Source organism: Galeopterus variegatus, unplaced genomic scaffold, assembly GCF_000696425.1.
Source record: "Galeopterus variegatus unplaced genomic scaffold, G_variegatus-3.0.2 Scaffold10128, whole genome shotgun sequence".
NCBI lineage: Eukaryota > Metazoa > Chordata > Mammalia > Dermoptera > Cynocephalidae > Galeopterus > Galeopterus variegatus.
In genome coordinates, this window is record NW_007736239.1 from 30,567 (window position 1) to 46,654 (window position 16,088).

Genomic DNA, 16,088 nt, shown 5'->3' on the forward strand with positions numbered 1-16,088 from the left:
TACTCTTGTATAGTAAATATCTAGCAAACATGTTGTACGTATTTTCTCTACTTTATAATTTTTTTCAATTTTTTTCTCTCTTGTCTTCAGATTGGAGAATTTCTAAAGATCTATCTTCATGTTTATTGACTCCTCTGTCATCTCTACTCTGCTAATAAATCCATCCACTGAATTATTTAATTTCAAATACTGGACTTTTTTCCAGTTAAAATTTTTCATTTCATTAGTTTTTTTATATTTTCTGTTTCTCTGCCAAGGGTTCCTCTCTTTTCATTCATTATAAGCATATTTTCCTTTATTTCATTGAGCATAGTTATAGTAGCTGCTTTAAAGTTCTTGACTGACAGTCCCAACATCTGGATTATTTTAGGGTTGGTCTCTATTGATTGTCTTTTCCCTAGAGGATATCACATTTTTCTGGCTCTTTGTGTGCTGAGCAGTTTCACATTGTGCATTGGACATTGGATATGTCTGGAGTCTGTTACTTTGTTTTAGTGGTTCACCTGGGCTAGACTCAAACTGTAAACTGTCTCACCTGTGATGGGCAGCAGCTCCAATCTCAGTTTATCCTTTATCTTTAGTTGAACTACTTGCAGTCTGCCTCATACATGCATGGTTCCAGGGTCACCCAGAGGTTTGGACAGAGTATATAGATGAATTTGGGGCTCCATTTCCCTGACTCTTTCTTTCCAGAACTACCCTCTCACTCTCCAGCAGCTCCAGTTGACCCAGGCTCTGTTTCCTGGCTCCTTGGGTCAGAAAGAAGTGGGCCAACTGACCAAATTTTCACTGCCCTGCACTTGACTTCAACTGTGGCCTGTCCTTCAAGCAAAGTCACAGAAAGTGCAACTCCCCCCATGCTGGCAGCTTCCTCCAAGTTTTAACTCCCCTCTAAAATCTTCCTTGCTTTGTTTACTCTCAGGCTGTTGTCTCATAATGTTTTTTTTCATAATTTATTGTTATATGTAAAAGGGTCTCTCTGTCATGAACTTATCCTCCATACCAGAAACAGAACTACAGGTTTTTTGTGTTTGTTTAATATTTAAATTAAATATTTAATAATTAAGTAATAATAAAATAATTAATAATAATAATTAATAATTTAATAGTAATATTTAATAATTAAATTTTAATGTAAGTTTAATACTTTTACCTAGTCAAATATATCAGTCTTTTTTTTTTTTTATGGCTTCTGAAGTGGATGGTCTGCTTAGAACTCTCTTTCCCACTTCATGAGTGTAAAAATTTTTTGCAAGTTGGCTAGAACTTGGATTTATGTTGGACTTATATTCTCTTCAAGTTGGACTGAAAATTGCCAAAGCCAGTGTTACTGTGGTTTCAGTGGATTGGAGAGGAAGAGAGGACAGAATCAAGTGATGGATGAATAAGACTTTGGCTAATTGGCTGTGCCTGGTGAGGGGCAAGCAGTGACTGAGGCTTACAGATTGGGGCACAAAGTGACGACATTGACAAAGAATATTTTAGAACTGGCATATGTCACTCTTCAATTCAGACCCCAGTCAAGAGGCTGCGTGGCTCCTAGCCAAACCTGTCACTCCTGCTGCAAGCCCATTCATTTTCAGCCCACGCCAACTACAGAAGTGTCCCCCACAGGATGCAGAGAGAAAACTGTGGCAGGTTGCCTGCCGCATAGCTGGCTCCAACCTAGATTCCTTCTGCTTCTCAGAAATACTGTGGAGCATGGTGGTCAAGGCTTTGGCTTTGGAGCTAGGCATACCTGGATCCAAACCTTGACTCTGACATTGTTAGCTCCTTAACTTTTCTGAGCCTCAGTTTCCACTTAGCACCGATTTCACAGTGCTGTGAGGATTTCTGTGAGACAATGTGCACCAAGACCTAGCACAACAGCTGCACAGTCACTCTGTGGCTATTGCGGCACTGCACTGTCAGGTCAGAGATGTGGTGTTTTGCCACTCACCTGCTGTGTGGTCTGTGCAAGCTCTGCAGTGTCTGGTTCTCTCTGCAGGAATTTCCATGTCTGGAATGAAGGCTGGTTTGTGCGGTCTGACCTGGGCCCCTCGTACGGTGGATGGCAGGTGTTGGATGCTACCCCCCAGGAGAGGAGCCAAGGTAATTCACTGCCGGCCCTTCTCTGGGCTTGGCTTGAAGTCATGAGCCTCTTTATTATTTACAATAGTGGACAGCAGCACAGGGAACTGACCCAAAAGCCCTCTTCATCTCTGGAATGCATGACTGGGTTAAAACAAAAACATGTTAAAAATAGATTTCTCCTCCTAGTTTTATTTGGCTTGGACTGCTATTTAAAAGGGTGACTTCCCTGCACCCGCACTGGCTGCTATTGCTCCCGTGGAATCCCTGCCACGTGCCAGAGCCAAGGGACAGAAAGCCTCCTCTGCCAATAATGATTTTCCTGTGCTGCCTCTAGCAGCCTGTTCCTCCCATGCAGAAACCTGGTAGCTCCTGATTGCCTTTGGGACTTATCCCCCATTCCTCGCTCAGCTCAAGGTCTCCATGACCATGGTCGCAGCAGCTGTCTCCCCTTCATGTGCATCCCTCTGCCAAGCTGCCTCGTCCCTGTCTCAGGCCTGTGCTCCCACCTGTGGCCTCTCCTCTCTTTTCTTCCATCAGGACTTGGGTCCCAGGCTCTCTGGGAGCCTGTCCTCTTCCCTCCTCTGACTTCTAGAGCATGTCTTGTCTGTTACCATCACTTTGAGTTGTTTCTTTCAAACATTAAAAAAAAAAAGATTTATAAGGTAATATGTGTATGTAGTTAAAAAAAATTGAAACCATTCTAAAAGGACTCACAATGGACATTGTCTTACCCCCAACTCCTAACCCCTCTCCCAGAAGCAAAGTGTGTTACTGGATTTGGGGGTTGGGACATGACCTTCCAGATATTTCCAGGACACTTCTTGAGGACTCACAATGGACATTGTCTTACCCCCAACTCCTAACCCCTCTCCCAGAAGCAAAGTGTATTACTGGATTTGGGGGTTGGGACATGACCTTCCAGATATTTCCAGGACACTTCTTGTCAAACTTTTCATTGCAACCCATTAGTGTTTATAAAGTCAAGTTTGTGGGTTGTGGCTATTATTTAAGAAAAGAAAATGGAATGGAATGGAAAGGCAGAAAAAAATAAAATAAAATAAAACATCAGGGTGCATTGGACATAGTAAGTCTAAGTACTCACCTGTGAAATTTTTGTTTCAGTATCACGTGTGCCAAGATGTCAAATGTACTCCTTTTGAGGGGTCATGGTAAAAAAAGTTGAATGTCACTATTCCAAGTACATAAAAAAGTGTGTGTGTATGCATGTGTGTGTGTGTGTGTGTGTATTTCTTGTTTATTTTGTAAACACAAATGGAACAACACTCTTCTTTCTATTCCGCTACATCTTGTCTTCTTTCAGTTGGACACTCTCTGAGTGAAACTGTCTATACAGCTATATATCTGTGCCTATATCTATATCTATCCATCTACCTCTGTATCATCTATCTCTATCCACCCATCCATCTATCTATATCTATCAATCAATCCACCTATCTATCCATCCATCTATGTCTATTATCTATATCTATCTATGGCTATCTATCCATCTATATCTATCCATCCATCCATCCATCTATCTATATCTATGCATCAATCGATCCACCTACCCATCCATCTATCTATATCTATCTATCCATCTATATCTATCTATCCATCCATCTATCCATCTGAGCTACCTATGCTGAGTGCTAGAGGAGGGAGGTGACNCCCAACTCCTAACCCCTCTCCCAGAAGCAAAGTGTGTTACTGGATTTGGGGGTTGGGACATGACCTTCCAGATATTTCCAGGACACTTCTTGTCAAACTTTTCATTGCAACCCATTAGTGTTTATAAAGTCAAGTTTGTGGGTTGTGGCTATTATTTAAGAAAAGAAAATGGAATGGAATGGAAAGGCAGAAAAAAATAAAATAAAATAAAACATCAGGGTGCATTGGACATAGTAAGTCTAAGTACTCACCTGTGAAATTTTTGTTTCAGTATCACGTGTGCCAAGATGTCAAATGTACTCCTTTTGAGGGGTCATGGTAAAAAAAGTTGAATGTCACTATTCCAAGTACATAAAAAAGTGTGTGTGTATGCATGTGTGTGTGTGTGTGTGTGTATTTCTTGTTTATTTTGTAAACACAAATGGAACAACACTCTTCTTTCTATTCCGCTACATCTTGTCTTCTTTCAGTTGGACACTCTCTGAGTGAAACTGTCTATACAGCTATATATCTGTGCCTATATCTATATCTATCCATCTACCTCTGTATCATCTATCTCTATCCACCCATCCATCTATCTATATCTATCAATCAATCCACCTATCTATCCATCCATCTATGTCTATTATCTATATCTATCTATGGCTATCTATCCATCTATATCTATCCATCCATCCATCCATCTATCTATATCTATGCATCAATCGATCCACCTACCCATCCATCTATCTATATCTATCTATCCATCTATATCTATCTATCCATCCATCTATCCATCTGAGCTACCTATGCTGAGTGCTAGAGGAGGGAGGTGACAGCCAGGGCTTGGGAGCTCAGAGGAGCAAGAGACCCCTGTGGCCTGGGTGTTCAAGGAATCCTTCCAGGAATAGGAGGGTGATGACCTTCTAGGGTAGAATGATTTGAAGAGGTAGAAAAGAGGCAGCAGCCCTGAGCCCAAGACAGAAAGGCGTTCCTCTTTAGGAAACAGAGCAAGGGCAGCAGGTCAGCACCTTAGGCACCCACGATGTAGGACTGAGCCAGTCTCACAGAGAGGTGGAGTTGGACCAGGGTGCCCTTGCAGAAAGATAGCAATAGCCCCGGAGGGTCTCTGCTGAATGCCAGAGGGGTCAGGCAGACAGTCAGGTCTGAAGGAGTTGGTCCAGGTGAAGCAGGGCTTTGGGATGGTCATGCAAGGCCCTGCAGGATCAGGCCCTGGGGGGATGTCACAGATAGGCCCAGCCTTGGCATGCACCCAACCTCTGCATCCTGGCCCCCAGGGGTGTTCCAGTGTGGCCCCGCTTCGGTTACCGCTGTCCGAGAGGGTGACGTGAACCTGGATTTCGACATGCCCTTCGTCTTCGCGGAGGTTAATGCCGACCGCATCACCTGGATCTACAACTCCTCCAACGGCACCCAGAGGCAGAACTCCTTGGACACTCGCTCGGTTGGCAAGTACATGAGCACCAAGGCAGTAGGCAGCAACTCCCGCGTGGACATCACGGAGAAGTACAAGTACCCGGAAGGTAGGACAGTGCTGTCAGGGCCGCGCCACGCGGGGCTCAATGTCATGATGTAGAAACAAGAGTGGGGGTCAGGGAACCAATGGCCCGGGGCAGATGGCAAACTCCAGTCCCACCACTTACAACTGTGCGACCTCAAGCAGGCATCTTATGATCTCTGATCCCTCGTTTCCTCACCTGTAAAGCAAGACTAGCAAAGACTATCTTCCGTTGGATTTAAATGAGCTCATGTAGCAGTGTCAGGTGCAGTGCCTGGCACATACTAAGGACTTAATAAATAGTAGTGGTGATCTTTATCAACTGAACATCTGTAGCTTCACTGGAATAATGACTTCCCGAGGTGACTTATTTTGCAGGCACTGCTTACATGGATATATGATCCTGCGGGGTTCCTTACCTTTCTCTCATACCTTGATTGTGCTTCTTGGGGGCTCTGGCTGTCCAGGTCAAACTTCCTAAGCAATGGAGAGGAGCTAGGTGTGGGCAGGATGGTGGGGGGGGGGTCAGTGCAGGACTCCTGGCAATGTCCCAGCTCCTGCGTGACAGCAGGACAGATCATCCTGCTTGATGTTGCTCAGCTCTTCTTTCCTAATGACACCAGCTTGTCTCTGAGGGCCCCAGGGAGGAAAAGCTCATAAAATGGGTTGCTAAGCATTTATGCAATAGCAACACCAAAGGGAGAAAACAGCAGGAAGCTTAGTCTTGAGCAAGCCCAGGGGGTGACCTATATAGGCATCAGGCTCTGAGCTTCATTGTGCAAACACACCTGCTTCAAGGTCCCAGGCACAGGAAGGCTCAGATCCCTGCACAGCCATCAGCCCTGGGTGTGGACTTACGACTTGACTAGAGAATGGGAAAGCACCAAAAGGAAGCCAGCCCACCAGGAGCTGTCAGCTTGGGTAACTGGCGGCCTGCCTCCTTTTGGGGGGGGGAGGGCGGACCTTAGACCCAGACACCTAGAGATGGGCCACCTCTCTGCCCCTAATTCCCAGAGTGTCCAGGACCTGTCACTTCTCCTCTTATGGCCTTAACTCTAACACGATGGACTTGGATGAGTTGGTCTCTGAGGTCTCTGCCAGTTGTTACACATAACTTATGGGAAAGGGCTTGCTGAGTTGTAACATGCTTAAAAGTCATCCAGTGCCTCAAAAGTTTCCCAGGTTGGTTAGGGAAGGTGGGAGACCATAAGAGTGGTCTGCGGATATAAACATGGCCATTATTCTTTGTGTACCTGTGTTGTGCTCCTGTCATCACCTTCTCCTTTATAGTAGATCTGTCTTCAGGTCAAGGCAGGGAGCCTTCTGTGAACTGCCTAGTCAGCCGCAGCTCAGATGCTCAGAGCTGGTTTACTCAGCTCCAAGAGCCATTTGGGGGTACATCACCATCATTCTCCATGGCTATTTATGCTACCATGCTCAGCAGCACCCAGAACCTGAGTCAGACTCAGAAAACCCATCCTTTTATTCAGCCCTTGTGTTTTTGAAACCTGAAGTCTCTTGGCAATTTAGACCAGTCATAACTTGGAACCATACCAGCCGTGGGAAGTTCTTCTCCACTGGCACAGACAAAAGTGTCACTCTTTGCTTCTCAAAGTGCCTTTTGAAAGACTTTTTAATGAAGTCAGTTCTAAATCAAAATCTTGCTTTTTGCTTATGAATTCATTCTAACTTTTTTCGGCTCAATTTTTGTTTATTTAAAAATTATCTGTTTCAGGCCGGCCCGGTGGTGCACTGGAGAGTGTGCCGCTTGGGAGCACGGCAGCGCTCCCGCCGAGGGTTTGGATCCCATGTGGAGACCGGTTCCCGCTCACTGGCTGAGCGCGGTGTGGGCGCAACACCGAGGGGTGCGATCCCGTTGCCGGTCCCTGGTACGGGCGTGACACCGAGGGTTGCGATCCCATTACCGGTCAGTAAAAAAGACAAAAAGGAAAAAAAAATTATCTGTTTGTTCTTTAAGTCTCAGGAAAGACCTTTTATTGGAAAAAACAAAAACAAAAAAATCCAAACCATGAAATCTAACTTAATTAACAAAATTAGCAAGCTATACAGTGATTTTGTGCAGGTGCTGATAAGACTTTCCTATAGCTTCCCAGAAATTTAGAACTGACTGGAAAAGCACCAGAGGCCAGCTGGTCTGTGAGCCTTGTGTTAAGGAGGATGAAGTGGAGACCAGAAGCGGTTGGACACTGGCGAGGAGCAGCACAGCATCGCAGTGTGGCAGTAGAGCCAGTATTCGTCCCAGGCTGCCTTTCCAGGCGGGGCACTATCCTTTGTCCAGGTTGCCACCATATCCCTGAGATCGTCTGTCTTTTCCTATCACACAGGTTCCAGCCAGGAAAGACAAGTGTACCAGAAGGCTTTGGGGAAACTTAAACCCAATGCATCATTTGGCCCAACATCTGCAGGATTTGGAACAGAGGAACAGGAGCCCAGCATCTCTGGGAAGTTCAAGATCACTGGCATACTGGCAGTGGGCAAAGAAGTTAACCTGGTCCTGCTGCTCAAAAACCTGACCAGTGATGTGAAGACAGTGACAGTAAACATGACTGCCTGGACCATTGTCTACAATGGCACACTTGTACATGAGGTGTGGAAGGACTCCGTCACAATATCTCTGGACCCCGAAGAAGGTAACTCATCCTGGAGTCAGTGGGGCTCCACAAATCGAAGGTAGTTGATGTTCTGTTGGGGCTATAGGGTTCCTACTGGGCTCCAGTTTAGTCACCTGACTAAGGACAGAGCAGTGAATGGCCTCTGTGGTTAAGTCTTGGGTTTTGATGCTTTGGAAGTTGCTGTCACTCCACAGTGCAAGTCAGGATGGTGCCAACCAAAATCCTTTTATGCCCTGGGGGAGGAAGGAGGGAAGCGTTGGCAGTTCCTGGCACAATATCCTTTACAGGTGTATACTGCCTTGCACAGTTTACAGAGAGCTTCCTTACATGCTACTTCATTTGACCTAAGAAAAGGCAGATTTCAGTGTGCATTTTACAGAGGCAGAAACTGAGGCCTACAGAGATTTGTGACTTACCTAAGAGATTAGTAAGTGTCATAGCTAGTAAGTGGCAATGCCAAAGTCTTTGATCTAGGTTTCCTGATGCTAAATCCAGTGCCACTCCCTGTCTTCTATGTTGTATTGCTGCCACCTCTCCCGTATGCCACCCCCTCCCACCTCACCCCCACCCCACAATGAAGGGCTGCCATATACCACAGGGCCTTGAACCCTTGCCCAATGTCCCCCCTGCAGCTGCCAGGGGGTGGATGGAGTATCTTGATTCCTGACAACCGTGACGGGTTTCTTAAAGGTCTGAGCATTTGGGAGGAACAGTGGCTCCTTGCCCCTAGGTGGCACAGCTGGGAAGGGAACACGTGGAGCAGATAAATGTCGATGCTGTGGAAGGATCAGAATGCAGGTGCACCCACGTTGGCAAAAACCTTCAAGCTGTTATGAAAAGTTTGGACTTACAAAGCAGATTAACAAGGGTGGGGTGGTTATTTGCTTCACATAAAGAACTAATAAAAACTGATTAATTATGCAGCCCATCTTCAAAGAACAATGTCTGCAGAGAAACCAAGAGGTATTACACCTCTTGGAAGGCAGCATCCCCTAGCAATCTGTCTTCAGCAGAATTTTAGCAGAAATCTTCTCAATATCAGAAGCACCTGCCTGCCTGTTATTTACCTTCAAACCCCAAAGGAAGAGCTATTTTTGGAGACCCCCCCAAAAATCACGTGAAGGAAATGATTTTTAAAAAGTCTTTTTGCAAGAGACAGCAGAGTGAAAGGGGAAGGAGGAAGGAGGTGGGTGAAGTGGCCCTAGAGTCCTGACGCTGTCACATACTTGTTGGGTGACCCTGGTTAAGTCTCCTGCCCTTTCTGAGCCCCAGTGCTCACTGGCTGAGAGGGCTGGACCAGCTGAGGCACTCCACTGTCCTCTCCACATTTGGGGCAGCCGTGGCAAAGCAGAGGCAACCTTTGCCTTCCTCCTTGCAACCTTACCTCAAAGCGTTAATGACACTGTGGGTGCCAGCCCCCCACAGGCCACCCAGCATGACGTCATGCGGAAGAGCAGTGCCCAGGACCATGAGAGGAGGGGGAGGTCCTGTGGCCTGTGGTGTCACAAGAGAGGACTTGGAGCTTGGGGAGGAGCCAGGTGAATGGGGAGGAGCTGGAGGAAGGCATTTCCACCCGGGGGATCGCGTGAGTCAAAGCGTGGAGGTGGCAACGTGCCTGTTTTGTCTAAGGAGCCATAGGAAGGGTGGAGAGTTCTTTTAGGGGAGAGGTGAGTTAGGCTCAGGTGATTCAGGGCCAAGTGGAGGGTCTGAAGTTCATCCCTAAGGCAGTGAGGAGCCGTGGAAGATTTTTGAAGCGACAGGGAAGAGGTGTGACAAGATTTGGGAAAAAAAAAAAAAAAGAAAAAAGCCTTCTAAAGCTTTGTCTGACTAGTGTGTGGATGATCTAGAAGCAGAAGAGACCAGAGGTGGGAAGGTGGCTGGGGATGCTGTTGCAATGGAATCCCAGGTTACTGTACGCCTGGGAGGATCCTAGGCATTTATTTAGCCAATACCCTGTTATTGTGCTGTCACCGTTGTTGTCATTGTTGCTAGGCAATCAGCTAACATTTGTATTCTTCCCCTGCTCCTTAGAAGGAAACTCATCCTCCGGCATTTTCCAGGATGGGGGGAAAGCAGCTGTAGCTTTAGCCCCTGCAAGTCCGTCCTCCAGAGTCCTGGTCTCTCCCTGGCCCCTGCTCTGGGGCCTGCCCAGAACAGAGGGATGTTTCCCACAGGGCCTGGCCCAGGGAGGGCTCAGCCAAGCCCTAGGCTGCAGATACTCCTGCCACCCACACTGGCTTGGCCTGGCATCAGTGCAGCAGGTTTCAGAAGGTACTCCCGCTCCCTCTCACTCTGTTTCCGTGGCTTCTCCTTCCAGAAGTGCAGCAGCCCGTGAAGATCTCGTATGCTCAGTACGAGAAGTACCTGAAGGCGGACAATATGATCCGGATCACAGCCGTGTGCAAGGTTTCTGACGAGGCCGAGGTGGTGGTGGAACGGGATGTCATCCTGGACAACCCCACCTTGACCCTGGAGGTAAAGGGGTGCTTCCCCCAGCCAGCCTGGCCCCCACAAGCCCCACCAGCCCCCATGAGCCACAGCCCTCCCAGGCCACAAAGGAAGGCCCCTTCCCGCTGGGAGGGCAGAGAATGGGCCCCATGTGGGCCCAGCCTCTGCCAAATGGATCAACCAAGAACTCCCACGCAGGCCAGTGTTGCTGCTCCCTGTCTGGCGAGACAAATGGGCACATTTGCCTGGCAGCATCTTTGGTTTCAGGTCTAGACCCACTGGGGATATCAGCTGAGGAGGAGGCTGGAGGTTCTCTCTTCAGCTCGTCCCCTACTTGCTTAGCTACTGAGCATCTGCTGTGTTCTGGGCCTTACCAGGCTTGAGATTCAAGAGAGGCACAGGTGTGGGTGCTGCCCTCGGGGAGCTGATGTGTCCTTCCCAGGCCACAGCCCAGCCCCCCAGCTACTGAGCATCTGCTGTGTTCTGGGCCTTACCAGGCTTGAGATTCAAGAGAGGTACAGGTGTGGGTGCTGCCCTCGGGGAGCTGATGTGTCCTTCCCAGGCCACAGCCCAGCCCCCTGTTCATGGACCAGATCAGAAACAGGCATGATTCTCATGCATCCTCCACTCTCAACCCCCAAGTTACAGAATTATGGGCCACTAGGAGCCTAGTCTCATGCTCCCATAGGGAACAGCTGGTTACTGCCAGAGCCGGGGCTAGACCTCAGGCCCTGCCCTTTCCAAGACATTCTGGTACATCAGTAGCCAGCAACGGCATCTTCAAAGTGGTTGAGAACAAGGACTCCTTGTTGTCTGCTTTTAGGGCCTGCTTTCATCTGCAGGCTCCACTCCCAGGCTCCCTGCCAGGAGCTCAGGCATGCAGGGGCTTGCAGGTCTGTGGGAGGCCCCTGGTGCCACTCTGTCCAGCCTCAGCACCAGGCAGGAGCATCTGTTCTGACTCCCAGCCTGTCCCTCACCCTATGGTCTCTGGGCTTTATCCTGCCAGCCCAGGGTAGAGGGTGCCAGAGACAGATAGCACATATCTGAGGGGAAAGAGATGATGGGCAGGGAAGATGGGGGCTTTCCTTGAGGTCCAACTGAGAGCCTCATGGGTCAGGCCCCTCCCTTGTCTGCTGTATCTGCCATCTGCCCCAGCTGTCTAGACAGTAACTGCCTTTTCCTGTCCAATCACAATGCCACCAGCTGCCCGAGACCCAGATTACTAGAGGAGCTGGATAATTGTGGCTAACCTGACCCCACCCCTCTCTGAGCCACACCCTTGCTGCTGGAGTTCCTGACCTCAGACAGAGGGCAGGGGGACCCAGGGTGCCCACTCTGAGGCAGGGTCTCGTTCTCCCACACGGCTAGCCTGCAATCACACCACTTCACTGTCCTGGCTAGTCTGGACCAGAATGAGGGATGGTCCCAGCCAGGTGTGGCGGCGTGCAACTGTAGTCCCAGCTACTCGGAAGGCTGAGGCTGGAGGATTGCCTGAGCACAGGAGTTCTGGGCTGTGGTGTGCTGTGCTGGGTGTCCACACTGAGTTCCGAATCAATATCATGATCTCCTGGGAGCAGGAAACCACCAGGTTGCCTAAGAAAGGTTGAACTGGCCCAGGTCAGAAATAGAGCAGGTCAAAAGTCCCGTGCTCATCAGTAGTGGAATCACGCCTTTGAATAACCACTGCACTCCAGCCTGGGCAACTTAGCAAGATCCACTCTTGAAAAACATTTTTTTTCAAATTTTTAAAAAGAATGAGGGTCCCCCACCTCAGAGGCTAGGGAGCTAGTGACTAGACAGCCATTCTGGGGTGGAGGGGAGTAGAAAGGGGCAGAAGTATGCCTGTCATTGTATCTGGTCCCCACCATTTATCAGCAGTGACACTGAGCAAGTCCCTTAATCTGAGTCTCAGTTGCTCCAGCTCTGTCATGGGGTAATAAAATACTTCCCAGGCAGGGTGTCATTTCCTCAGGGAAGCCTTTCTCGGCCCCTCAAATTAGGCATGGCCCCCAGTTATAGGCCCTCAGAACTGTCCTCTTCCTTCATGACATTTGTCCCAGCTGATATTGTATCTTTGTGCAATTATTTGGTTGCCATTCCCTACCCAACTGCAAACCCTGCAAGGGCAGGTGTTCCCTCTGTTCTGGGCTCATCACCATCTCCCCTGGCACAATATCTCAGTAGATAACATTTGTAAAACAGAAATAGCCCTCTCCCCAGGGCAGGGCTAGAGCAGAGCTCCTTGGCTCCGAGCTGGCATGCCTCCCTGCCCACAGGAGCATTTTCACTGTCAGTCCATGCTTGTCCCCTGCGTGTTAAAGCCTCTCCCGCTTCACAAGGCATTTCCAAGAAACAGTCCCATCTCTGTTAACAAGGTGGACAGCCGAGGGCCCATTCCAGCTCCTGAGGCTAGAAAATGACACTGGCAAGCAGCCAGTTCAGTTATGAAAACATTCTGCATTAAAATGATCCCCATTTAAATGAAGCTAGTTTTTTCCCATTTATATTCTCTTATGTAATATTCTCAAATCTTCTCATAGCGTTTATTTTTTATTCAACACTTTTGCTCTACATCTTTTGGATTTCCGGATCAAGTCTACTTTATCTTTAAAGATACTATATCTTTAGAAAGGAAATCAGAATACATACAGGCTAGAAATGTGCCATCATGAATTTTCTTATTTAATCTTTTAAAAAGGCACCTGATCTTCCTTCCTCCTCTACTTTAAGCCTTTAAAGGATCAAAATATTCTTGTCTTGATTCAATTAATCAATGCATAACACTTTCAGAGGAGGGCACACATTTTTAAACTCATGAAGATGATCTGTATGAACAGATGATAATTTGGGTAAAATCCCATTATCTCATCTTACACTGATTGACAATTAGCATTGAGGACCTTGGACCGTGAAATCAGACCATAAAATCTGAACGTTGTTCCAAAGGGTGATGTCCTTCAAATTGAGCCATGATCTGTGGCAATCAGACACTGGTTTTGGTGGACCTCATCCTCTCCTTTGGGTGAGTTTACAAATTTGTCAATAGGAGAGAGTGGTAAGCAGTAATAAAGAGAAACAAATCCATGGAAATCTCAAATTAAATATCAATGTGAAAAATGTGGTACCGTTTATGTAGCTTCATTATATCCCTATGGCATAAAATTATGCTTCACTCTTCAAATTATGTCATATATTTAAATGAGTTCCATGAGAGAAATGGTCTCTAAAAGGCTTTGGTTATTCACAAATTACTGGTAGGTACTGCGGGCCTAACGAAAAGAGCAAAGGCTTTGGAACCAGTTGGGCTCCACTGTTTCCTAGTGTGTGAACTTTTCCAAATTATTGAGCCTGTGTGAACTTCAGCTGTGTCACTGTAAAATGTTTGCTGTGAGGATTAGTAACAGGACAAACAAAAGCCAGGAACCTCTAGTGATCCTCAAAAGAAGAAGAAAAGAAATCCATCAGCCATACAATTTCAATTTCTGCTTCCAAAATGCTTCCTTCCACCTCCATGGTCTCATGTGGTCTCTTCTAGGAGGGGAGGGGTGATTGTCCCTCTTTACCAGTTGGGGAAGTTGAGGTCCCAAGAGATGACTTGTCTGCCCAGAGTCACAGCAGGCTCTTGGCAGAAGCACACAGCTTTTATCCTTTGGTGTAAGTACATGGTCCAGGTTTCTTTTCTTATCCAAAACCCAGGCTCCACCTTCTCTGACCCCTGACCAAGGACAGTGCGGTGTTGGAGCCCTGCCCAGACCACAACATGGCACACAGGGAACCTTCTGGGCTCCAGAAGTTTAGAAGAGCTTTGGTACACTGGGGTGTCATCAGAGGAGAGTGACCCGGATTGAGGTGGGGGAACCCAACACCTATAAAGAAGATCGGAAAGGGCTACTGCTGTGAGCCAGGGTCTGAGCAGCCTCAGGGGCCTGTGGTCACCATCTTTCATACCTCTGGGGCCTCCCGGGGAGGGAGATTTGAGGCTTTCAGGGAAGAAACAGGGCCAAGGAGCAGGAGGTTCAAGGAAAGGAATGTGATTAAATTCAGCATAAAAAGTATCCACATAAGTCTTAAAGAGCACGTAGTGGCTTGGTCAGTTCTAGGAAACAGGGGCCGCCCTTCCCTGGATGAACTGGGGCCGGAGCTTGTGAACTTGTCAAGGAAGTCACAGTGTGCTCTGCCGCAAGGTGCCCCTTCTCCCTCTGAGCCTAGGCTTCCTGTCCACAGCATGGGGATGATGGAAATGTCTGAGGAAACCCCAGCACAGACGCTGGGTGGCTGCCTGGCACTTAGAAGGGCTACACGAATGGTCCTCCCTTCCTTCATCCTCAGTGGTATCCTCCCCATCCCCAAGCCCTCACCAAGTAGCAGCAGGGCCCAGGCAGCTGCATCCTGACTCGTGGCCCCTCTTCCCCGCAGGTGCTAGACCAGGCCCAAGTGCGGAAGCCCGTGAACGTGCAGATGCTCTTCTCCAACCCCCTGGACGAGCCGGTGAAGGACTGTGTGCTGATGGTGGAGGGAAGCGGCCTGCTGCGGGGCAACCTCAAGATCGAGTGAGTCCCAGGCCTGGTGGCCAGTGCGGGATGCCGGGAGGGGCAGGGCACACAGACTCCCTCTGGCCTTGGGTTCTTCACTCTGTTGGGAGTCTTGGAACTTAAAAACCTGCGTTTGCATTTGGTTTGGCCGTTCGCCAAACTTGAATTCCTGGGAAGCCTAGGTTCCCAGAACTTAGAGCTGGCCCTCAGGGGCTTAACACATTTGGGAGATCATGGGACCCTCTCCATCCCCCCACCCTCCGCTTCCCTTGCTGAGGGACCGGTCACAGGGCTGGAGGCGTCCAGTCATCACTGAAGAGGCAGGACATGAGGCTGCAGAAGGCCCGTCCAGCCCAAGGTCTGGGTATCTCACATCAACACTGATCTGTGCCCCTCCCCACCAGCGTGCCGACCCTGAGCCCCAAGGAGCAGTCCCGGGTCCGTTTTGAGATCCTGCCCACTCGGAGTGGCACCAAGCAGCTGCTGGCGGACTTCTCCTGCAACAAGTTCCCCGCCATCAAGGCCATGCTATCCATCGACGTGGCAGAGTGAAGGGCCCTGGTGGCCCCCACACAAACTTGGGTAACACAGAGCAAGGAGGCTCCTCTGTGGAGTGAGACCCCTGCCCATGCTGTCAAGCCTGGGAAACCCACTCCATCCCCCAAGGGTGCTGGATACGGACCTCCAGGCTCCAGTGCACCCTCCATCCTCCCATACCCCAGGTTGAGGCTGGGCCCATCCCAGCCCATGACTTGATCACTTTTGCATGTTCCCTGGCCACTTCTCCCCATGGCTTCTTGCTCTGTATATCCCATGGCCCTGTTCATCCCTCGTGCCCTTCAATGCTGCAGGATCAAGTGGCCCCTGACCCAGGGAATCTCCGAACGGATCTGGGGAGAAGCCAGTCTGGACTGTGTGCTGATCCCCAGCCTGCAGTTGGGGCCACTAAGGAGGGCAGGGGATGGTTAATCATCTGCCACAGCATTCACACCTTTATACTCAAAATAAATGTTCAACAAATGAGACCACACAGAACCACTCTGCAAGACTGCTGTTCCACCTGAGCTGGTGAAGGAGAGAGGGGCTGGGGCCATGCCCTTCTGGAGGGGATGCATTTGGGGAGGCCTTCTTGTCTGTGTTCCAATGTCCAAAGCGAGTTGGCTTGTTCTGCTTGGCTTCAGGTACCAAAAAAAAAAAAAAAGATAGGGAGACATTTCAAGTCAATTTAGGAACTAT

The 16,088-nt window shown here is 48.7% G+C and overlaps 1 protein-coding gene across 1 annotated transcript in view; it reads left to right on the top strand.

Annotated features, from left to right (window-relative positions):
- TGM3 (transglutaminase 3) overlaps positions 1-15,774 on the top strand; it is a 30,707-nt gene extending 14,933 nt beyond the window's left edge. Inside the window, exons 7-12 of the mRNA XM_008594094.1 lie at positions 1,988-2,091; positions 5,019-5,264; positions 7,585-7,890; positions 10,190-10,347; positions 14,737-14,870; positions 15,257-15,774. Of these exons, the coding sequence (XP_008592316.1) occupies positions 1,988-2,091; positions 5,019-5,264; positions 7,585-7,890; positions 10,190-10,347; positions 14,737-14,870; positions 15,257-15,404 (1,096 nt within the window). The 3' untranslated portion in view covers positions 15,405-15,774. The remainder of the gene's footprint in view (positions 1-1,987; positions 2,092-5,018; positions 5,265-7,584; positions 7,891-10,189; positions 10,348-14,736; positions 14,871-15,256) is intronic.
- Positions 15,775-16,088: the final 314 nt, after the last annotated feature.